This window comes from Odontomachus brunneus, unplaced genomic scaffold, assembly GCF_010583005.1.
Source record: "Odontomachus brunneus isolate Ranch 3 - 2012 unplaced genomic scaffold, Obru_v1 Obru_scaffold_084, whole genome shotgun sequence".
Taxonomy (NCBI): Eukaryota; Metazoa; Arthropoda; class Insecta; order Hymenoptera; family Formicidae; genus Odontomachus; species Odontomachus brunneus.
Genome location: NW_022639534.1, coordinates 265,961 through 291,537, shown reverse-complemented (window position 1 = coordinate 291,537; position 25,577 = coordinate 265,961). Strand labels below are relative to the sequence as shown.

Below are 25,577 nucleotides of genomic sequence, written 5' to 3'. Positions count from 1 at the left end.
AAATTTCGAGTTATTAAATAAAGTAGATGGGCTAATCAGAGCGCGGCGACATGGCAGGCGGGACATACGGCTCGTCGCGGCCGGCGAAGAAAATGGACGATTGCTCGCGAACCTATCTCATAGGTCAGAGAGGTGGGCCGTTTAGTAGCATCTACCAAATGAAATAGGTCCGCGAGCAATCATCCATTTTCTTCACCGCGGCGAGCCGTATGTCCCACCTGCCGTATCACGCGCTCTGATTAGCCTATCAACTTTATTTAATAATTCGAAATTTTACGTGGTTGTTTAAAAAAAAACACCGATTCCATTACTCATCTTGACCTATTCTAGCTATATATTAGCTCTGGTACGGTACGAGTCAGACATCCTGTATAGATTACAGATATATATTATAGATTTTATCCATATATAGCGATATATAATCATATATAATTATATATGTTCACATTGAAAAGAATGCTGTTTTGAAAATAAAATTGAAGTAAATATTTATGTTTGTAGTAATCCATGATTTCGACGTTTAATAGAATCAAATTATATTTTTCTTTTCTCATTCAACAGTATTTGTTTTATGTATAGACATATGTAATTAAATAAATAAATATGTTTAATAAATAAATAAATAAATAAATAAATAAATAAATAAATAAATAAATATATATATATATATATATATATATATATATATATATATATATATGGTAAATAATGCTTTGTAAAAAGAAGTCCAAGAATATTGTGTCTGTGATTAGTGGTAGACAAAAGTGATGGTCAAAAGAATGAGTGCGATTCACCCAAAAGTTTCCAGACAATTAGAAGAGAGTCAAGAAATAGAGGTCAGAATGGAAAACTACAAATAAACAGTATAAAATTGGCATAATAGAATACGTGATGAATAATAAAAAATTAAAATCATATGAGCAGAACGTTCTCTAACGGTACATGCACACACTAATGGACAACGTTGATTATATTATATTATATTTCTTAAAGTATTGTGTAATCAATTTTAGACTTAAACTTACATAATATTTATTACTTAGGAAGATATTTATAAAAATGTGGTGACATTGTATAATGCATCGAGGTATATATAAATAAAAATAGTAAATTAGATTTACAAAATTGTTTTGTTTAAAAAAATAGTATTTTATTACAAATTTATAAATTTATTCAAAATAAATTCTTAGAACAAAACAAATAGACTTTTAAACTTAACTTCAGTTATTTTTTTCAACAAAATTGCAGTAACGTGAATCATAAATTAGCAGTAGAATTATAACACTGGTATATAGGTTTTGTACTGGAGCAGCTGAAATGTGTTTTTAAAGTAATTTTCGATGCTGATTCCAAGTCCGTTTTTTCGTAGGTCATCAGGTTTTCGAGATATATGAAAGGCCCATTTGTTGCTGTTTTTGGCCACAATGGCCCATTTTATTCAAAAATTTAGAAGTGAACGGCTGCCAAATTTTGTCTCTTGTGTTGTTTTGGGTTTGTTTCACGCAATAAGGACCAACAGTCATCGTTGAGCATGCCCTCATCCCTTATAGAAATATCATACTAAGAATCATTGATAATTACTTATTTTTATTATTAAAAATACTAGATAATAAGTAATTATCAATGATTCTTAGTATGATATTTCTATAAGGGATTCCAAAAACCTTGGTAATTACATTCAATTCTTCGCATATCCTGGTGCATTCGCTCGTCTTGCTTATCGCTTACTTCGCCCAAGTTTTCCGGGAAAACTCCAAGTGGGAATGTAAGAAATGGAGCTTGAGCGACATACGAACACCAATTCGACGATAATTTTCCAGCAGATCCGCAACTATTTGCCTGTAGTTATCGCTTTTCCGGTTGCCGAGAAATTCACGGACAACTTTTTTGAAGGACGTCCACGCGGTTTCTGTGGCTGACAAATGTTGCGAAAACTGCTTGTCATCAATTAATTCTCTTATTTGTGGACCTACAAAAATTCTCTCTTTGATTTTGGCAGAAGATATTTTTGGAAACTTTGTCGCCAAATACTGGAAAGCAGGTCCGTCCCGGTCGAGTGCTTTGACAAAGTTCTTCACTAGACCAAGTTTAATGTGCAGTGGCGGGAGCAACACGTCTTGTGGGTCAATAAGTGGTTTATTTGAAATGTTTTGTTTTCCAGGTGAGAATTGCTGTCTCACTGGCCAAGATGTTCTGGTGTAATGATGCATTGTTGCTCGACTGTCCCAAAGACACAAGAAGCAACAGTATTTTGTAAAGCCGCTTTGCATACCAGTTAACATGCCGACAACCTGTAATGGTGTAATGAGTCATGAAATGCAGGAATATATTCCTGTATTTCTAGCTTGGATTCGATCAAATACCTTCAGATCACCGCATATTTTCTATTTATGATCGTTGTATTTGATCACTTACAATATTTTATCCATTGCCTCGTAAGTTTCCTTTATGTTAACTGCGTGAGTGATTGGAATAGATGACTTTTGATTTCCATTATGCAAGAGTGTGGCCTTCAAACTATATTTAGAACAATATATTTAGAACAACTATATTTAGAACCATAGAAGGAGGAGGGCATACTAGGTGGCGGCGGGACGCCGTGCGTTCGAGATCTGCGTATCTTTTTCGTTCCAGAAAGAGAAAAATATCGAGAGCGCGAAAAATATCCTGCTAAGGTCGGGACTCGAAACCCAGGTCTTTCGCTTGCCGGACGACTGCTCTAAATCACTGAGCTCCCTGACGCTCCACGCTCACGACACTCTCCTCTTCCTAGATAACGCTCAGAGATGTCGTTCGGAAGCGACATCTCTGACGCGATCTCGAGCGTACGGCGACTACAGAGAGAAACAATGTTACTGTACCAAATAGTACAGCTGTCAGTCTCTCAAAGTCAAAGGTTGCTATCCTTTAACACCTGCTATCTATGTATGCCCGTCTCCACCGTTGCCCCTCCTCATCAATAAACAGTCGCCACTCATTTTTGTCGTATGGTTGGTTCATCTTTTGAAATAAACCTTGAACGTCAGTGCAGAAACAGATCTGGTCTATTTTGTTGAAATATGTAATGAGTTCGGCATTCCTGTTTCTGAAATAGGTGACTTTCGTTTTGCTTGACAGATATTTCTACTGTTGTAGTCGTGATGCCAGTAACCCTTATAGAAATATCATACTAAGAATCATTGATAATTACTTATTATCTAGTATTTTTAATACTGAAAATAAGTAATTATCAATGATTCTTAGTATGATATTTCTATAAGGGAATTCAGAGTTTTGCTTCGATAAATGCAAATCGCGAACCAAATCGTTCAATTCAGCTTGTGTAATTAAATGCACTTTGCTCATCGTGAATTCGCTTCCGCTGCTTTCTGCTGGTGTGATTTCTTCAGACTCTGGGCTGGATATATCCGAACAAACCGGCAATGGATCTTTTAGGCTGCGTGGAACCGACTTTGTGACCGATAAAACATTCGCATATTTCACATTTTGTCGAGTTTTTTTAGATATTCCGGTTACTTTAGTCATACAGAAGTAACAGTCCGTTACGTGATCGTAACGGCTCTCTCCAAATGACTGGATCTTTGAATGACAAATAGATTTTTTCGCCCGTCGACCACCGATATAGCTTTGTTCTGTAAGCATTACAAAACATTCTCGGTATCCATGGCTTGTCCAGATTGCCCACAGCAAAACCAAAGTAGTGCAAATATGACAGTTTCCCTTATAGAAATATCATACTAAGAATCATTGATAATTACTTATTTTCAGTATTAAAAATACTGGATAATAAGTAATTATCAATGATTCTTAGTATGATATTTCTATAAGGGTTGAGCGCCTCTGTGATTGCGTAGCTCTTCTTCGCGACTATATACTCCCCACAAATGTAGCAAAAAAAACTCGGATCTGTTTTACACGCTCTATTCGACATTTTTTGTTATTGAAATAAGCTGAAAAAACACGGGCACAATGAATTTGCTTCAAACAATTTGCTGTCAAAATGAGCCGTCACCATAACGACACGACGGTACTGCCACCTGGCGATATCTCAAAAACCTGACGACCTACAAAAATTTTGGCGTCGAATTTGAATTCAGCGTGAAAAATTATCTTAATTAAAAAAGTTATCAGCTGTTCTAATACAAAAGTTGACCGAAATTTGTAAACTAGTATAATTAGCTCATCAAATACTTCGATACAAAAAAAAACTCGAAAAAAAGGTATATCATTAACAATATTATCAGCATGAGCTTAGAGGACTATATTAGCAAAATTCCATGCTATTATTCAACTTTGTTTAACTCGAAATATATACAGCTGAATAAAATGTTAAATAACGAACAAAATACTCTGAAGTGTTATATATTTGTATGATAATACGCCCAAGTTTAAGAAGGATAAGGAAATATGTATAATTAAATGCTATGTTTTGAGAATGTTCAGAAATACTCCGAAATGAAAATGTGTCGTAACTAATTCCAGCTGTTGTCTATTGATTTAATAGCACTAGCGTAATGGCAGCCCACTAAGCTAATAATTACATAAGTCACTTCTGGAATCTGTCACTTAATAGCAAATAAGAAGGATCAGTATACTTACACAGGCCACCTTCCCTTTTAATATTAATATCATTTGCATTAAACTTTTTGTACACGGTATTTTGCGCTTAGCCTTTTTCTATATACGAGATAACTCACGGAGTCCTATACGGCGGTGTATAGGTAGATTAGATCAAACAGAACAAAAAGTTCTTTTACTATTTTTTGAATAACTACGTAAAATTTTGAATTATTAATCTTAAAGAAGATTCGTGAATGATCACGCGTCATAGATGAGTTATGATAGCGACGTCTACCGCTGTATGCTTGTGTATTAGATCAAACTGAACAAAACAGTCCAGTACCATTTTCCAAATGACCATTAATCTTAATTAAAGAAGATTGATGCATTATTGTGGACAACATTATTGTACACCAATTTTCTTTAATTAATAACTAAACACGTACGTAGTTATTTGGAAAATAATAAAGGATTTTTTGTTCAGTTTGACCCAATCTACTTACATCACGGCTCCTCCGTGAGTTACCAGATACCCTGGATTTAATCATATAACTTTACAAAGGACTATATAACTATACAAAGGAAAAAAACAACTGTAAATGAGTATCTCCTTCATGCGTTGGATTTGATTTCGCAAGCCTGCAGTCAGTGGTATGACACTATTCTACCTATTTAATTACTGTTTTCATGCAATTTCATTGTGTTATTAGCGAACCTTTACTAACTTGAATTAAAAATAATAGACGACGTGATATTGCGTTTTACTCAATATGCACATAAATACACACATATACGCGCAGAGAGAAAAATACATAGTACATTCAAGTAAATATTACTTGTTTCCAGTATTTCATAAGTTTATATATTCGCAAATTTATCATAAACTTTTTTATCATAAACATCTCTCTCTCTCTCTCTCTCTCTCTAAATATCTCTTCAATTCTAATAAGTTCAGCATATTAATCAACTAATCATCGTAGATGAAAAATGAAAAAATCATTTTGAAACTTGAAAGCAATTCTAAAGCAATTCTTTCTTATTGATAATTAAAAAAATTTGTTTATCTTTGTCGTTCTATGCTTTAAAAATGAACATAATGTTTTGTTCCTTAAAATTAAGTATCTTTGACAATCCATAGCTCGATGAAAAAATTTTTCATGAAACATGTAATATAAGTCCTTACATTCGAAAAGTATAGTATTTTACCTACAAAACGTTTTGTTTACATTTCCTTACAATTTCTTTTGACCAAGTTACGTGACCTTGAAGAAAACTTTACATTTTTCTGAAAAGTGATATTTACCGCCGGTATTAGCATTACCCAATGTGTACCACGCGGAGATTGCCGGAGGTTTTACACATCGTGTGTGTGTATGTGTTAGTAAAGATAAGGACTTTGTCATTTTCATAGTAATTAATAACCTAAAACCTCTCTGCTGTATGTGTATGTGTGCGTGCGTTCGTATGTGCGTGTGTGTGTGTGAGTACGGGCGCGCGTAAAGAGAATAAATTCTTTTTTTGTGATAAGTATATTTTAAGATTATTATTAAGAAAATATTTCTTGTAAAAAATAATTGTTATTTAGAAGAAGGAAAGTAAATTGAATATATATATATATATAATCGCTTTTCTTAGCACTAAAATTATATTTTTCTATATATGTAGTATTTGCTCTTCTTTAGGTAAAATTATGTAAATGATCATCCAGATGAAATTTTTACGGCATTTTATCTTTACTAGCACACAGCGCGCGCTACGTGCGCGCCTCCCATTTTCTTTCTTAGTACTTTATTACATAATCTGCATTTACATTCGAGACAATCTCAACACAACCTTTGATCTGTTTGACCGCTGCGACTGACAGCTGCATGCAGCGCGAATCTGCGAACAGCCGCCTGCGAACAGCCAATCGGCATCGCAAAAAAGAAACTTCACCTCTTCGATAATTTCGATAGACAAATTCATAGCGTTTCATCTCCCATTTATTAATGGGACTAGTATGCAGTGCGCGCTACGCGCGCGCCTTCCATTTTCTTTCTTAATACTTTATTACACAATTCAATTTCGCCTCCCATTTATTAATGGAATTTATTAATGGGATGTCCTATACAGCATAAAAGTTTAAAAAAGATTTCAGAAAGATCTCAAAAAAGTTTTAATGTTTTTGAAACCTTTCTGAAAGCTTTTTGAAACTTCTGTACTGTATGATGTGTAGATAATAAAAATATATATTATTTTCATTTTTACATTTTAGACAGAAAAAAATATTATTTTTATCGAATTATTTAGAATGACGTTTAGATAATATAGAATACATTATTGCAAATGTGTAAAATCTTAAAATATTTGCTTTCTCATCATGGATGTTTTTGCACATCAGACCGTATAAAACCGTATAAAACCTATATTAGACTGCATTGAGATTTAGATTATATTACGATTAGTTTATATTCAGAACAAAGTAACAGTAAATTTATATTATTCTCAGAAATTAACGGATATTACATATAAAAAAACTGTTCTTATATATATTTTACAAAAATATATCATATGATGATCATATAATATATGAATATATATTTTTACATACTTTCTCAATTGCAATATTTTTTCTTAATTGTTTTTACATAAATGATTGTTTTACATAAATTTTACATAAATAACTTTTTATAACTGTGTGTTTATAAATTTTAAAACAATATAATCTAGAAATTATCTATAGATAAATTACCATATAAATTCATTTTTTATCCGCATACTTTCAGAACGAAATAATCTTAATTTTATCTCAAATAGATTTATATATTTTCATTTTGTTTTTATTTAGTTAATTTTAAAATGATCTAAGCACATATGTATACTTTAAACGGCCTAACGTTAAGAAGAAATCGTTAGAATGCGATGTGTGAAATGTATGACAAGTCTTTTACAGAAATAATTCAATATTATACTCGACACACGAGTTCCAACAAAAGTAATCGATATGGACTACTTACTCAGGTCAAAGCGAATACTTGACTCGTTTAAAGTTTAGTTTTTCGTTTGCTATATTCTTATTTATTTTTGCACATGACTTAATTTATTTAAATGTACATTCATCGTGGTAAGCATTGCGTAAGCGGAGATATCAAGAGATTAACTTTTCTTGTTTGCATAATAGGCAATATTCTCCAATAATATTATCATACACTTACAGCGTGTCACGATGACGTCGTTAGAATCGTCTATTTATGCGCGCAATATGGGGCAGCCTGTATACCTTTTGGCGGTGGAACCAGCGTCAGCGGCGCGGTGTATTGCTCCGCGAATGAACGCCGGACGATAATCTCATTAGACACGTCGCAAATGAATCGGATATTATGGATAGACAGGGACAATCTGTTGGTGTGCTGCGAATCGGGCATCATCGGCCAGGACCTGGAACGGCAACTCCGTCTCCAAGGATTCACGAGCGGCCACGAACCCGATTCTTACGAATTCTCTAGGTACATACACAATATGCAGTATGTTTAACATTTTATTGCAGACATTTGGATTCTCACATAAAATGAGTTGAGTTCGATCTTACATAAAATTGGCTTCGTTCACCGACACACATTATACAACAGAAACAGGTGTAATAAAAGTTTCGCGGTGCGGCGACGTAAAAAAGACAACTCTAGGCGTAGAATGTGGTTAAGAATGTTATATGAATTATTATGCAAAATATCTTTTTAACCCTTAGTGGCTTATATGAAAAACTACAAGTGGCCCTACATGAGTTTTTCGAGTCCGGCCCTTTTATCATATCTTTAAAGTGATTCGAAAAATTTGTAAAAATTCACGGATATACTTTCAAGTTTTTAGAACAAATACCTGTACTTCAATGTGCATTTTTTAGAAGGAGATAGAAAATCCGGGACCCTCAACATGCTGAGAAATTTCTACGAATAGAAACCGTCCGGACTCGAAATACTCATGTAGGGCCACTAAGGGTTAAAGATGCTAATAAATGATATTGTAGGATTTTTTGCGACGAAGACGTCGATATTTTAAGCAGTTACTTAATAATTTCATCTTTGATAATAAGAAAACGCGTCTTACAAATCGTTTAGAATTTACGTTTAATGTTTTATTTATTCGAAATATGGAATATTTCAAATATTCACCGAAAGACGAGTTGTTTGCCGCGAACCGTATTTATCCTTATTACTTAATATTTTAGTAGAGCAAAGTTCTCTTATAGAAATCTAATTGTTAAAATTACTTTTATTGCTATGAACGAAAGCTCTAGAGTATAATTAATGTTAACTAACGATCTGTATATTTTTTGTATTTCTTCATAATTACTTAGGACTGAACAAAAGAACCGCAGAAAACTGTATTTTAACACTACAGAATGTTTAAAAATACAAACTATACATTATATACTATACATTATATACTATACATTACATAATAGAATTGAAATATTCTAAAGGGTATATTTAATTATAAAGTACAAGCTATTTTTATGAAATTGTTGTTTATAACACGAAATAGGTCAGTTTTTCAGTAACACTTTAAACATAGATTTAAACTCTGTTTAAGTATATCAAATATATACATTATTAGAATAGAATTTAAAAACTTAAATCGAAATTTAAATTGCTACTAAAAAATTAGCCCTTAGAGATGTGCGAATCAAAAATTTTCCGTGTTGAATGGAATTTTAATTTTTAATCAACAACATGATTAATAACATGACTAATTTATAGAAGCCAGTCATTAAATATTAATGCGATTAATTATTATAACTAAATAATAACGTTTGAACGTGTAATTACACGCCGAATATTTCTCCAAGTTTGCAACGTACACAATGAATCATGTCAAACTGTCCCAAATCTTTATGATGTGAGAACTTCACTACCTTTTCTTAATTATTTAATTCTATGTTGATTTCTTTTAAGATTTGGCAAGTAGAGAGGCCCAAATATAACTCACGTTAACTCACTAGCAGGAAATACGGCTTCCCAAAATTGTGCCAATATGCCAGATCTGTATTTAAATTTCCGAAAGGAAACAAAATTTTCAAATAGAGAGGATTTCAATCTTACCGTGATTCGATTCGAATAGTTCTCACAACTTTAGAAATACTGAAGTGATACGAAATAATAAATACCTTCAGAGTGAAAGTTGCATTAGAATACACATATCACATTACGTCTACGCTTAATAATTATTCATATTTAAAACACGTGTCTGTTTACGCATGTGCATTCTAGCCTTGAATTGTGGTTAGCGTTTACGAATACATTTACACGCGTAAAAGACTTACATCTTTCGAAACGGAAGCTAATTCTCTTCTCAAACAGTTTAGGCGGATGGGTGGCGACCAGGGCAAGCGGCATGAAGAAAAACACGTACGGCAACATCGAGGACCTAGTCATGCGAGTGCGTATGGTCACCGGGAGAACGGATGATCCTGTTATCACTTTGGAGAGAGGCAGTTTAGTGCCTCGTGCATCCTGCGGGCCAGATTTCGATCACATGATTCTCGGCAGCGAGGGCACTCTAGGAGTCGTTACAGAGGTCGTAATGAAGATCAGACCATTACCGCGGGTGGTGAAGTACGGCAGCATTGTGTTCCCGAATTTCCAAAGCGGTGTTCACGCGTTTCGAGAAGTGCGTATATTACTTTATTGTATGACTTTGGCGGCTTTTGAATGGCGGGTCAGACGAGAGGACCGTGTTTCTTTTACTTAACATTCTCGTCCAGTACACAAAAAATATGAATAACCGCTGTGTAAGATCGGTTTCATCACCAATATCATAAAGGAGCACGGTCCTTCATTGTACGCAAAGTATACACAATATATAAAGATTTTCTAAATAACATAGATCGCGAAAGAACGATGTCAGCCGTCCAGCATACGTTTAATGGACAACGAGCAGTTCCAGCTCGGCTATGCGCTACGTCCAGAATCTGGTTGGATCAACACGATACTGCAAAGCCTGAAGCATATGTATATCACCGGTATAAAGGGTTTCCAGTGGGATCAGATATGCATGGCCACGCTGATGATGGAAGGCAACGCGGCGGCGGACGTCGCGGCACAGGAACGGAAAATCTACAATATTGCCGAGAAGCACGGCGGTGTTTCGGGTGGTGAGACCAATGGCGAGCGCGGATACATGATGACGTTCGTGATCGGATACATTCGTGACCTCGCACTCGAATTTAACGTATTAGCGGAGTCGTTCGAGACTTCTGTTTCTTGGAACCGCACGTTGTCGTTGTGCAGAAATGTCAAGTCACGCGTGGCCAGGGACTGCGAGGCGCACGGCATACGCAAATATCTTATCTCCTGTCGCGTCACGCAGACTTACGACGCAGGCTGCTGCGTGTACTTCTATATGGCGTTCAAGTACACGAATCTGGAGAACCCGGTCGAGGTTTACGAGGCTATCGAGTGCTCGGCACGAGAAGAGATACTCGCAAGTGGCGGCTCTCTGTCGCATCACCACGGCATCGGCAAGTTACGGGCGCAGTTTTATCCCGAGGCCGTCGGAGAAGCGGGTGTTTCCCTTTATCGTGCGACCAAAGCACATTTGGATCCGCATAATATATTCGGGGCGGGCAATATAGATGTAATGTACAAAGCGAAACTGTGAGCGCTAGGTATGCTATTTACGCTATCTGATAGCGGCGGTACGTGACTAGGAAACCCAGTATCGTATCAAAGAATGGGGAAAAAAATTGTTATTCTTATGACTTAACGGAAAAAAAAGTGAATAGTAAGAGACAAGTGGTATTGTCGTATACTGATTTATCATGATGGTGTAGAAAAAAAAAGAGAGAGACTAGTTTATATTATAAATAATTATGCACCGTGACGACGTTTTGGTACAAATGCGGAATTGTAATTGTATCGGCATTTTTATAAATTATTACAACTAAACGAAAACACTCTCTTTCGCTCTCACTTATAAGATACCTTAATCTATCTCTACTTGCTATTGTTGGACAGTTAGGTACAAGTGTGTCAACTTTCTCAATGAGGCATTTAGAAAACACAAGCATTTTGCAGCACTTATAAACTGGTGTTCTTTCAGATCTATGATGAATCTAAAAGAATATACGAATGACAGTGAATGCTCACTCAACTGTGTTTTCTAAATGCAGTCATTATTTTATGTAATGAGGACGCATAATTCTTAATCATACGTAATTCTTAATATCCAAGTGACGCGACATGGTTGCTTTTGGTACCTGCGATGTGTCGTAATTCGTCAACAATTCATTGTCAAGCATGAAGCGTTAGCATATCATACGCAACCAAGGATTCACAATCGGATTAAATTTTTATTATTATTGAAAGTACGAGTGGCAGTAAATTGGTCTAGAAATTGGAACGATTGAAGAAAAAAAAAAAGAAGAAAAAGAACAAATAGTTCGCAAATGTCGACGTTCACGCATCGACATTCACGCGAAGATACAGCCTAAGCGCCGTTCTTCGTAGTTCACTTTTCTTTCTTGGTTCTCCTTTTTCAGTCAATACTATATGTCAGTTAATTCTATATGCAAATATCATTTTATTAACATCGAATCGCCCTTATAAAAGTCATTTATTCATTTCACATATTTACAGAACTTTCTCGTAATTGCAGTCGTTTAATTGCGTTTATACCTAATCAGATATAGGGTCAAATGTACTGTTGTGTTTAAAAGTACTCATAAAAAGTTGAGACATTTTGTCGATCATATCGATAACGATTATATCGACATAAAATTAAGTTTTAGTATTAATTTTAATTACTGTCTCAGCTTCCAATTTCTAAATTTTACCGTCACCCTGTCTCCCTTAGAGTTCACTTGATATCTCGCATCGAACTTGGAGCTACAACGGTATGCGAAAAATGTACTGTGCCCTAATTTACACATATACGCTCAACAAATTGTCGAGGTACAAGCTTACTGGCTATCAGCCTTCAGAGTAGACAAAAATGAGTCGAGATCATATTCATCTTCATATTGCTGTTCTCCCCAGAGTTCAGGTAGAATATCCAATATAGAACGACTGACGCCCGATAGGCCTGCGGTATCTTCGTGATGACGTTTTGATCTTTTGTCTTTCTCGTTATCCAGTGTAAATAAGTCTAACAACTGAACAGATTATACATCAGTTATATACCTTAAAGTATTTCGGAAGATTAGACGATAGACGATACAAAATATTGTTCCAACTTACCTGATCGGTGCCCATCGTGTCCAACGAAGCGTTCTCCGCCGAGATCACCGTATTCGCCGTAAGAAGTTTGAACTTCTGCAATCCCATGATCTTTTCCTCTACCGTTGATCTAGTGATCAGGCGATACACATTGACTACTTTTTTCTGGCCTATACGATGCGCGCGGTCCATAGCTTGCAGATCCTTCATCGGGTTCCAGTCGTGCTCCACGAATATAACTGTGTCTGCGCCAGTTAAGTTGAGACCGAGACCGCCGACTTGGGTGGTTAATAAGAGAACGTCGATGGACGGGTCGGCGTTGAAACGCGTCACAACAGAGTGCCGCTGCGCCGCGGGTATACTTCCGTCCAGACGTAGATACGTCACTGTTGGTAGATGCATACGTAACAGATCCTTTTCCACGATATCCAGCATCGCTTTCAATTGACAGAAGATCAGGGCGCGATGTTGGCTAACTAGTTGTTGTTGCTGTGTGCTTTCTGTGCTCGCGGTCGACGAATTGCCGCGAGCTTGTTGGTTCTGTTGTTGTCCGATACCGCAGTCCAGTAACAATTGCTTGAGAGCGGGTAGCTTCGCGCCGTGCTCGATGTCCGCCAGAGTATTTTGCTGTTGCTTCATTATGTTGCATACCTGGAAATATCACAGAACATGTGATTGAATACAATACAGTACGTACGTTTTGTTTGCACCGATCGTTCAATACGCGTATTAACTAAGTAATTTTATATTGAATTATTTTTATTTCAGTAATGTGTATAATCAATGGTGCGTTAAATTGATACAATGCGTATCGCTTGTCACGCCATTGTTTACATGCATCGCCGAAATTGAAATATTATAATAGAAAATTACTGCTTGCTATATGTATCAATCAAAATAGCACTATACAATAAGAATCATTCATGCAACATGTACGCACCGCTTGATACATAGGATGCCGTGGATCGAGCACCAATTTGGGATGATTACACACGTTACGTAGATATCGCAGCGCTTCGAATACATGACTGTTGTGGGAGTCGTTCGAAGATGAAGAAGTTGACGTAGTAGATGTGAATGCAGCTGAATGACGCGTGCGAAAGTCCTCGTAGAGCATTCGCTGCAAGGGCGATAGGTCACAGTAATAATCCTGCGTGATTTTCGGTGGCAGATCTTGCAATACATCTTCCTTGTTTCGACGGAGTAAAAATGGTAGTACCTGCAGACAAAATTTCCACCGTGATCTAATACTTGCTGTTTATATTATAGATGTTATATTTATATTATATCGATGTACTGACACAGAGTACTCGAATTTAAGTATGACACTAGCCATATGTAAGTGGAACGCATCCAAACAAGAAAATCCTGAATCTTTTTTAAATATTTATTTTTTATATGCCGTCTTTATTATAATTTAAAGAAAATTGGCGAACGTGTGAGTGTATGTAATGGAGTGAGACAAACTTAGGTAGTCTCAAGAGATTTCTGATCTTTTGATAATATAGCTATATAGATATAGCTATATGTAATGTTTGACCACTCATTAGTCACAATATTAGAAGTAATTCACTATCGATATCTATCTTGTTAGGAGATAGCAAACAAGTCCAAGATATGGTTCTTCAGATAGCCCTAGAGTGCGTTCAGAAATCGTACTCGAAGGTAGAGTAACATATAATTGACCAATCGGGATAAAAAGAATTAAGATTTCCGTATTATGATTGATTAATTGAATACTGCTCTATTTTTAGAGTGGATTTTTGAACGCACCCTATAAAGCTCGCGCGTGCGCGTCCCATCACATCACATACATTCACATTTTTCAATCTTCTTTGATATTTTAATAATAAAGATATTAAATGATATGAAAAATGGCATATATTTTTCTATTCATTTCAATGCACACAGAAAGTGCTGTATTTAAATTTAGATATTCTGTATGCGTGAAGTGAAATATTGTAAAGCATGACAAACGATTTTTATCGAAATTACCTGTTTATGAAGAGCTTCCATAGCTAAAGCGCCAGCCTCTTGTTCTTTTGGTCCTGCTTTGGGTTCTCTGCACGCCAAGATAGGACGGGAATATCTCGCTGCGAATTGTTTCTCGCTGCCAAGGAAACCCGGCATCAAAAAATCGAACAGAGACCACAATTCGAGCACATTGTTCTGTATAGGTGTTCCGGATAGTATGAGTCTGTAATTGGCGTGCAACCGTTTGGCGGCCTTCGCACTCTTTGTTTTTCCGTTCTTTATTATATGACCTTCATCAAGTACACAATAATTCCATTGACGCCCCTCGAAGAACTCGGTTTCCTTTCGTACGATGTCATAACTCACGACTATGAGTTTGTAATTCATAACTATAGGACGCAGTTTCTCGCGTTCCTGTGGTGGCCCAGCGAAATGGATTACCGTCAGATCGTTTGTTTTGAAAAATCTTTCCACCTCATAGACCCAGTGACCGGTAAGAGTCGGCGGACATACTACCAAACTGGGTGGCGCATCTGCATTGCGATAATGATCCAACGCTAACATGCAAAGAGTCTGCAGCGTCTTGCCAAGACCCATATCATCGCACAATACACCGTGGAGGTGAAAACGGTTTAAGAAGTTGAGCCAATTCAACCCTTGACGTTGATAAGAACGCAGTTCCGCGGCTACAGGAACTGGCAGATCCGTGTCCGGAATGGTTCGTGGATTCAACAGCTGTTCCAAGAACAATCGCTCTTGCCTCTTCTCTTGCCTGTAATGCAATATCGTTAGATACATCATGAGAAGGGCTTGCCCTATCTAATCATATGCTACACAAATGTATAAGTCACCATTAACAGATTGACTTTACACGCACAGTGATTTTAGGGAACTCTGTTTTCGACATTATTTTGGAATTAGTGCGTTATTTTAATATGCTAATTAATTATATTTATTATTTAACTAAGCGCTAATTAATTATATCTATTATCCAGCTAAGCTTACAAAAAAAAAGAAACCTACTCGAATTAATTCCTTATTAGCGATATTATATAGAAAAAATGTTAAAGCTATTTTGATGAAGTGTGTACACATTAAATCTTTCCGGATGAGGCAAATAATCTTCGTAAGATAGAAACTACTTCAATTAATGATAAGGAAAAAGATGTTAATAATAATTTAATAATATTTAAGCTCCTTATACCTCGCCATGTTGAATTTGTGATGTCAGAAGCGAGGAACGACATATACTGACGAAATTTACGTGCCATTTCTAAATAAAGATAAATATAGACGAAAGAGCACTTAAGATTGCTTGAGCGTACTTGTAAAATTCTTCGAAAGATATCCCTTTTCCCTGATGATTAATAAATAGTCATATAATAAATGGTGACATGCAGACAAAACAAACTTATTTCATAATTTTACCATTTATTATACAATTATTTATTGATCATCAGGATAAAGAGATGCCTTTCTGATAATTTTACAAATGTACTCAAGCAATCTTAAATACTCTTTCGTCCATGTTTATCTTTATTTAGAAATGGCACGCAACTTTCGTCATTTCTCATGTCATTTCTCGCTTCTGAATAAACTTGGCATAGCCTGCGAACGCATTTCATGCATTAAAGTTGCAACGCTTCCAAATGTCAAATGTAAGAGGCATTGCTGACACACTTGCATATGATTCGGTTATTACAGGAATCAAAGTGACAGTACAAGGTATATTAACATGAATTAACATGTCTTCACGTTACCTTACATTTATTTTCATACTTTGTATTGTAACTTTGACTTTTGTCATAACCGATTTATATGCAAATGTGTCAGCAGTGCCTTTCAATTCTGACATCTTGAAGCGCTGTAATTTCAGTGCTCGAAATGCGTCCAAATCATTTTGTGACTCTGTGTACAAGGAGCCTTAAATAATAGTTAATTAATCAGTAAAATCGGAATTCAAAGTCGTTTTAACACACGACGTATATGTTTATCCTTTCTCGGTTAATTTAAAAAATTTTTACGCCAAATATTTAATGACGAGGTTCTTATTCATCTAATTTTATAGGATACCTACTACTTCCAAATATTAACCAAAGTAAAGAGACTAATCAGAGTCAATCGTAAATGTTAGTTGCGGTATTCTACTAACGAGAAGATATAATTATATTTTAGCGCTGCAATATTACGATTATCGGACTTTTAATGTGCGCGGACAATTAATAAAAAAATTATTATACGTTGAAAACCATTTTGTTTCTCGATTTTTAATAATATCTTTTAGTAACAATATTAAATAATAGCGTAATGACTTTTTTTTAGTTTTATTAAATTAATTTAAAGTTTGTAGCAAATATAGTTGTAAGTTTTTTACAACCTTACAACTTTTTTTGTTGTAAAATATAGATATATATAAGTATTAACGTACGCTAAATTTGGCGGATCAGCGATCGCCCCAGGATCTAACGGTAATAATTGAACGAGTGTAGCAAACGTCGCGCTACAGATCCATCTCACTGATTGATTTTGATCGCTCATACGTCCGAGTAACGGTACCATGAAAAGCACAGCGTACGGTACCACCTGCACCCCTAAACTTTCAACAAGACAAGCTAATGCTTCAGCCGCTCCTTGACGTACTGAATCGACTTTGTTTGGTGTCACGGTGCCCGCGGGATTTTTCTTCTCGCCGCCGCTCGTTTCCAACATTGGTATGACAGAGCGTATTACATGTGCCATTGTCTGAGGAAAAGTTTTATTTAAATTATGTTTATTGATGCGCTCGTCAACACATGACACTACGAATATATGAGAAGATGGGGAATAAAGAGAAAATGAAGAAAAGAAAAGAAAATTACCTTCTCTGTGCTTAGCTTCGCTAATGTGGCTACGCATCGTGCCGCCATATGCCTGACCGCTTTGTACGGATGCGCTAATAAACTACACAAATGTGGCAGACGATCTAGTGCTGGTGGTAAAATCAACTTATTTAAACTCGGTGCAATGGTTTCTAAGACTTGTAAACCGAAGATCAATTGGTTTCCTTCCTCCTCGACTCTGTTCTCTTGTTCGGTGTTCTTAACGTCTTTTAACAAACTCGCCATTATTAGTTCCCACAAATGAGGCAAACGGGACGGTAATTGAGGGCCGAAAAAATCAGCTATAAGAACAATGTTAAAAGTGTTAAAACATATTCGGCTTAAGTGTTTGCAACATTAATGGCGTATAAATCAAACTAGAACTCGACACGCAATGTATATTTTCGACTTCCTCCACCTAGCGCTATTTTTTTTATTTCATCATCCCGCGTGCAAACTGAGCTGCTCGAAAGAGCGTATGACTTGCAAACATATATTTCCAATAGTGGAAAACTATTAAGCTTGATCTATGCAATGTGTTCTTTGCTTCTTCTTTCTTTCTCTTAATGTCTGACTCAAATCTCAAGTCTAAATTCAAAAAAAGACAGATAATAAGAAACAGTAAGCAAAGAGCACATTGTAGATTAAGTTTTAGTTAAAAAAAAAAATAGATAACAAGAAACAAGAAACAAACAGCACATTGTAGATTAAGCTTTAGAAACATATATTTACAAGTCATGCGCTTCTGAGTCTCGAGCGGCTCGAAGATAGCGCACGATAATGAAAGGGAACAGCGCTAGGCGGAGTAAGTCAAAAATCGGTCGAAATGTGCAACGCGTGTCGAGAGAGATTTGAATTAAATAATAGTCAATCACGAAATGAAGAGCTCCAAAAATTAACTAAAATGTGTATCAGACTAGATATTGGAGACTAGGAGTCAGTTTCATCACTTCCGATTAACATAATCGGCCGATTAAGTATCAACCACGATTAGACAATTCTACTGAATGATAAATGCAATTGGTCAGTTTCAGTAGAATAATCGACCGATTAAGTTAATGGGAGATAGTGAGATCTTTAATATTGCGAATTTGAGATTATAGCTCGATGAATCAACTGATTTCAACCTTGATTCGCTTTATTCCAATTTTCAATCTTTAATTTGAAATCATCAATCTCTAATATGCCATTTGATACGAGCTTAATGCGCGTCCAAAAAATCCAAGAGTATCCATTATACCTATGGCTGTCAATGCGAACGTAGCTCCTCGACGACGCGTCCTGGCGGCTTTGGCTTCTGGTTCCTCGCAAGACAGCAGTTCCTCCAGTGGGATTTCAGTCGTTGGCGGTCTACCTGGTCCCCTAGTGCTTCCGAGTCCGCCACTTGTACCGCGATTGTATGCTAATCTCTCAGCCTGCTTTTGTCTGTTATTCAAGGTAAGTATTCCGTCGATTACGTCTGCGTCTATGTTGCCAGAAACCCGCGGCGTAAATTCCACGTCAGAACACAGAAACGCGCAAAGATTGGTGGAAATCTGCAGTGGACAAAAGATCATTGTTTAGACCAACCATTTAGATACTTTTGACAAGTAATGCTAAATGGCATGTTTTACATTAAAGTATGACGAACTAGGATCGTCATTCGGCTCAAAATCATATTTAACAAGTTTAACGTTACATAAATTTGTTCATTTTAGAAAGGATTTCTTTTTCTCCTAATTTCAGTGGATATTCCACTAAACTTTTACAGTCTTCCCCGAGGATATTTATAGTATGTTATATACTGCTTATGATTTGTTTTCTTCAAATCTTCCATAAAATCTTACTTTGTTACATTACTGGTTCAATCAAATATTCCGAGGCGTACATATAGGTAGCATAACTAGAAGTCTATTGTAAAATAAATTTTGTATCTTTACCTTTATGTTCGGCGATGGCTTTCTGTCGACGCACGTATCTACTAAACGAGCTAAATGTTTTGCAGCTAATTTTTGGAGTTCTTCATTTTCTTCGCGTTTTATAGCCTCCATCAGTGGTTTTACCACTGGATTAAGTGGTTGTGGAGATGGTGGTAAACAATGTAACATCGCAGCAGCACCGGCGAGTGCAGATGTCGACATAACGTGTAATATATGTTGTTGCGTCAACGTAGTAGACGCTCCGGTCAGTAATGTTTGCCTTCTTTCCTCCAACTCGTCGTTCAGCTTGGGTTTTATTTTAATACCTACTGGAGAACTGGCGTTTGGAATAGTTTTAGGAACCATGGCGCAAAGTGTAGAAATATTTTTTTCAGTGACCGTTATGATTTGATCGAGAGTCATCACACCGGATGAATCCACTTCGATAAGCACTGGCAGTCCATAATGTTTTAAAGTCGCAATGTAATCTCGGCTTTCGTGTAACAAACGAGTAAAGGCATTCGCAATTTCGTCGTAGTACACGCACTCGTTCAAACAGCCCAACAGTCTTTCCCTTGAACAAGAAACATTTCTCGTTAGCGTCGAAGCCGATATGCAGGTTATCTGAAATACAATCCTTATTGGGTGCAAGTATAACTTATACTTTAACTGAAGTGTAGATGTAACAATGTTTCATATCTATCTTATTAAAATATTAAACTGAATTGGCGAGAGTAAGTACACACAATATGGTAGAACCAGTTTTTTTTTTTTTTTTTTTTAGAAATATGTCTGAAGAGATATGTTTTGAGCTCGTTTCGATATGATAACGAATATAGACGTGCAGTTTAGCATCATGCATGTGATGTTGAAGTGCTCACTGCAATTGCAATGTTATTTTGTTTTTTGTTGGCAGTCGATATTCATTGTTATTACAGGATAATAAATATGGCGAATGTCTTTTTAGACTATTCTACAGAACTTGTTCCATCGTATCACTGTGCACTCATATTGGCCAATTTTCTTCAATAAATATCTTTACAATAAAAGCGTTATATAAAAAATGATATAGAATTTTTCTATTCAGTTTGATACGCTGCATCTGCACACGGCAAATGTTATATTTAAATTCAGACATTGAGTATACACGTATATTTTATCATACCTGAGTATGTCTGGTATCATGGGCTGTTGCAGAGGATCTACGTTCGCCCAGTATGACATGGTGAGTCCTGCGATAGTACGTTGTAACGCTGATCTTGAATTGAGATAAGCCAATAATACATTGGCATAACAAACTGTAGGACTAGTTACATCTGGCGTATAAATCACACCCGGCGCGGGTTGCACTATGTAGTAAGATAACAATCCTAGCATACGAGATGCCCTACAACGAGCCTGTACGACGTTTGCCTTTCGCACGTTCGGTGCTACTGTCTCGATCCCTCCGATGTATATCTTTAGCTCGGATAATGGCTTCGTGTTCACGTTGGTGTTACTACTGTTGTCGTTCGAGTCAGACTGGCCATCGGAGTAAGTGACCGTTTGATTATATTTCGTGTTTTTAACACTACTAGTGACCGTTACCAACAGGCTCGGGTTGAACGGCACATATTCCGGCTGCATAGCAAGGCAAAGCCACGTACTGACGAGAGGGCACGCCGCGTGCAGCAATAATTCGAGATCACTATTTACGACTAGATTTTCCCAAACGCGCTCCGCTACGTCCTGTATCGCAGGAATATGCTCGATCAACACGCACTGATACACATGTCGCAACGCTTCCTGAAGTCCTATCGCACCGTGCTCCCCCCATCGTTCCTTTTTGTTTCTGTTGCGATCGTCGCCGGTGAGTGTTTGCATTGTTTGTAGCGTGGCCTTGCGTACACTCGAACTCGGATGACTGAGAAATGGCCATAAACGTGGTAATACCTGAACATACGATATTCAATTAGAGATTAAACATAAGTTAATTCTACCAAGTGAGAGAAAGATAACCAGTTGCGGTTGTTAGTGTAAATATTTAAACTGTTAACAAGTTAATTCTAATATTTAATGTCCGAATTGATGCTGCGTCCTTCATGGATTTATTTCCGACGTTTCGTGAACATCCCAGTTCACTTTCTCAGGGAAAGGAAAGATCTGAAATTTTACTTTTTATTTAGAAACAATTTCAGGTTATTTCTCTTGCCAGAAACAAAACCACGAAAGACGCAGCTCTAACCTAAAAAAAGCACAAATTAATTCTAGTTCTCTATATGTAACAGTTTCTGTTATGCTATTCTAGTTTTTCTATAATTAACATAATATTGACTATAGCTGTTTCTGTTTTTCGTTTTACCAATTATAAAACTGACTACATTTGTATAGCAATTTAAAATTTTTAATAACCCTTATAGTCTAAATTTACATAAACAGCTTACATAAAATTAATGAAAATCAATACATGAACAGTTTACATAAAATTGATTGAATAATTCCTAATATTATAATTATTAATGTTACACGTGTTATACAATTAATTATATAACTATGCTATACAACATGTAATACTAGTAATTACAATATTGAGAGTGATTAAATTGTTTTATACTAGTCATGTAAATACAGATTCTAAGGTATTTATGTGCATGTATATGTGTGCGTATAAATGTTACTAAGTCGATTCTAGGCGATCGTGCAGTCACTGATTCTCGCGTGTTGTTCGAGAAATGTACTGCACATGCGTTTATAGTCGTGCATGTAGTAGTTTATATGTGTAGATAAGTGTAAAATATCTTTCGAATAAAAGAATCCACCATATTACCTGTGATAACGGTTGAGGCCGCAAACAAGCTTGTGCGGTGGGTAACGAGAGTATCGCTGCCAACAGACCCATAAAACTATTGCAAGCAGCTGCTAAGTCATCCTGTTCCTTCAATAATCGCCAGAGGCGTGTCACGATCGCTTCAAGTTCCGACGGTTTGAATAATCGCGGAAGCGCCGACGCTACCGGTATAAGTGCACTTGCGGCAGCTGCACCAACATCATCTACAGGGTCAGCCAGTCCTTGTATAACGGAAGGAAATACCTTGGGCAGCACTTCGTCTAATAAGTCGTTCCGTATAGCAAGTAGATACTTCAGCGCGAGAAGAGCACCATGCCTGGCCTCCCATTCATAGTGTTCTAGTAACTTCATCATTACTGAAAGTAACCCTTGAAAGACATTATTTGTACCATCAACTTGCGACTGGGTGGGCACTAACATCAGAAGCGATCCTAATGCTTGCGCGCACGTTTCTCGCACGGGCGCGATGACCTGATCGGAAACGAAATCTCCAAACCGATCAAGACCCAATACACATAATAATCGTAAAGCGGCGTCGGTTATCCATCTGTGATGGCTCTCTTTCATCTCCTCCAAAGTTTGATCTCGAGATTTGCCTGCTCCTGTAGATACAGATTAAGGTTACACACGCACACGTACACATACACACACACACACACACAGAGTGATCGGAAACAATCATATTCGATTAATATTATCGTATTTTTGAGCGAATTTTAAGATTATTTTTCCTTTTTCACCTAAAATGTTATCCGAGGCTTAGTTGCTGAGTTATAAAGATAAATAGTTAGCCTTTCACTAGATACGGAAAGTAGGCAAGGACAGCACAATTCACCATTAGACACAGACGTTAGGCAATAGACATGTTCATACATTTTAGCTTGGAAACTTTCAATGTCAATGTAATTGTGCACAATAGTTGTGCTAAATCGATTTTTGAACGAGTCACAGCACGTTTGCTAGCTGCGATGTTAAGTATCAACATCCTAACGGGATTTGTGCCAATGGGCCTTTGTTTGTGTGAGAAATTACAGTAGAAAGTTTTGGTCGCGGGACTGTATCATACATATGGCTAAAGTTGCGACTTTCCTTCAGCAAGGCGACGTGGTTGAGCAGACTGAGGTCCCACGTCGAACGTTTTTGAGTCGGCAGCGAGCGTTCGGTCGTGTGCGGTTTTTTTTTCTTACTTTAGGGCATATAATTAATGTTTTTCGAATATAATACATTTGTTTTGCATATGTCTTTCGTTTTTATGCTATTAATCAGGGATAATTAGATGAGAAACAACAATAAACCATATACAAATGCTTGCAAAATATAAGTCAACATATAACTTGCAAATAATATCGCTGAAATGTACAGCAATCTACCTGCCGTGCAATGTTTTTTATAGGCAGGTTAAAAGTATGATAACGAGAATGTACAACTATCCTGATTTATTTACAAGTGATAAAAGTATATATTTTGACATTCGAGGTAATGCGATGCACATACAATCTTTCTTCCTATTTATCATCAGCACCAATAATATTTTCATATATACTAAAAATATATTTCATTGCAAGCAATGCAAATTATGTGTCTATATTCGTGTTTGCGTTAAAGCTTGATACTTCCCTAATTACCCCTGGTTAATAGCATAAAAACGAAAGACATGCAAAACAAATAAGAAAAAAAATACCGCACACAGACAACTCGTCGCCGGGATTCGAACGATCGCTGCTGGCTTAAAAATGTTTGATGTGGGAACCTCAGTCTGCTCAGCCACGCCACCTTCCTGAAATATAGCTGCAACTTTAGCTATATGTGGGATACAATCCCGTGATCCAAACTTTATACTGTAATTTCTCACAAACAAAGACCCATTGGCACAAACCCCGTTAGGATATTGATGTTCAACATCACAGCTAGTGCACGTGCTATGACTTGTTCAGAAATCGATTTAGCAGGTTGTGGCATCTCCTTGTTAGTTGAATATGATTATTATATAACGTGTAAAGATGAAATAGTCGATTGCGTTCGTGGACGCAAACTTGTCTTAAGTGCAATATAAATTTTACATGTACGAACTTTAAAAATAAACAAGAGAAGAACGAAGCATACATTAATCGTACGAAGCATAAGATATTCTAACATTTGAGAAAATTGACGAGTTCGTATTGCAAACGCAATCGATTATTTTATCCTTACACGTTATGTTATAATTATATCCAACTAAATTAAAATAATTTATTTACTATTGTGCACAATCACATTGACATTGAAAGTTTTCAAGCTAAGATGTATGAATATTGTCACATGAGTATTACTCAACATCTGACTGTGAATTGTACTGCCTTTGCCTACTTTCCGTATTTGGCCTGTGAGAGGCCAACTATTTATCTTTATAGTTCAGCAACTCGGATAACATTTTGTAAGAGGAAAAATAGCCTTAGAATTGGCTCAAAAATACAATAATATTAACCGAATGCGATTGTTTCCGATCACCCTGTATGTATGTATGTGTGTGTATATATATATATATATATATATATATATATATATATATATATATACAGGGTGTAAAAAAATTAGACCGATAAACTTCGAGTGGAAATAGAGGACATAAAAACAAATATATTTTGTTAATAATATTTTTCTCTACGATGCTTCGTTTTAACTACAGGGTACAAAATAGGAATTTTATGATTTTAATAAAAAACAAACATATAAGTGGAAAAATTACATTTATTTCAATTACACATATATATTTTAATCTTCAAAAAACAATGAACAAAAGAACGGAACAAAAATGCGCAACTGATTAACTCAATTTATAATAAATGTTCAAAAATTCCTCCATTTCCTTCAACACAAAGATGACATCGTCGAAACATTAATTGTCTCACGCGCTCGAAGACTGCAGGAATATTCTGAACCTGATATGCTGCAGCAATAATTCGGGCTACCAATTCTGCTTCTGTTTTAATAGGTATCTCATAAATGAGTTTTCATATGCCCCCATAAAAAAAAGTCAAGCGAAGATAAATCTTTTGTTCATTGTTTTTTGAAGATTAAAATATATATGTGTAATTGGAATAAATTTAATTTTTCCACTTATATGTTTGTTTTTTATTAAAATCATAAAATTCCTATTTTGTACCCTGTAGTATTAAAACGAAGCATCGTAGAGAAAAACATTATTAACAAAATATGTTTGTTTTTATGTCCTCTATTTCCCCTTGAAGTTTGTCGGTCTAATTTTTTTTACACCCTATATATATATATA

The 25,577-nt window shown here is 36.1% G+C and overlaps 3 protein-coding genes across 7 annotated transcripts in view; 1 reads left to right on the top strand and 2 right to left on the bottom strand.

Annotated features, from left to right (window-relative positions):
* LOC116847856 (alkyldihydroxyacetonephosphate synthase) overlaps positions 1-11,945 on the top strand; it is a 39,683-nt gene extending 27,738 nt beyond the window's left edge. The window contains exons 4-6 of the mRNA XM_032823321.1: positions 7,757-8,045; positions 9,897-10,206; positions 10,423-11,945. Of these exons, the coding sequence (XP_032679212.1) occupies positions 7,757-8,045; positions 9,897-10,206; positions 10,423-11,196 (1,373 nt within the window). The 3' untranslated portion in view covers positions 11,197-11,945. The remainder of the gene's footprint in view (positions 1-7,756; positions 8,046-9,896; positions 10,207-10,422) is intronic.
* LOC116847857 lies at positions 1,657-2,902 on the bottom strand. Its single transcript, XM_032823322.1, has 2 exons — positions 2,862-2,902; positions 1,657-2,517 (listed from the first exon to the last, which is right to left on the bottom strand). Exon 2 carries the CDS (start codon positions 2,280-2,282, stop codon positions 1,725-1,727), a length of 558 nt encoding a protein of 185 aa, XP_032679213.1. The 5' UTR covers positions 2,283-2,517; positions 2,862-2,902; the 3' UTR covers positions 1,657-1,724.
* LOC116847854 (TATA-binding protein-associated factor 172) overlaps positions 8,065-25,577 on the bottom strand; it is a 22,352-nt gene continuing 4,839 nt past the window's right edge. For all 5 annotated transcript variants that reach the window (XM_032823317.1, XM_032823316.1, XM_032823320.1 and 2 more), the window contains 10 exons: positions 22,289-22,911; positions 20,648-21,414; positions 19,504-20,056; positions 18,825-19,119; positions 17,585-17,886; positions 17,155-17,468; positions 14,748-15,498; positions 13,693-13,971; positions 12,774-13,403; positions 8,065-12,688 (listed from right to left, as the gene is read on the bottom strand). In XM_032823317.1, coding sequence (XP_032679208.1) covers positions 12,497-12,688; positions 12,774-13,403; positions 13,693-13,971; positions 14,748-15,498; positions 17,155-17,468; positions 17,585-17,886; positions 18,825-19,119; positions 19,504-20,056; positions 20,648-21,414; positions 22,289-22,911 — 4,706 coding nt within the window. In that variant the 3' untranslated portion in view covers positions 8,065-12,496. The remainder of the gene's footprint in view (positions 12,689-12,773; positions 13,404-13,692; positions 13,972-14,747; positions 15,499-17,154; positions 17,469-17,584; positions 17,887-18,824; positions 19,120-19,503; positions 20,057-20,647; positions 21,415-22,288; positions 22,912-25,577) is intronic.

What these genes read in the sequence shown, in the direction of transcription:
- LOC116847857 (XM_032823322.1), bottom strand. Translation starts at nt 2,282, where the DNA reads ATGTTAACTGGTATGCAAAGCGGCTTTACAAAATACTGTTGCTTCTTG.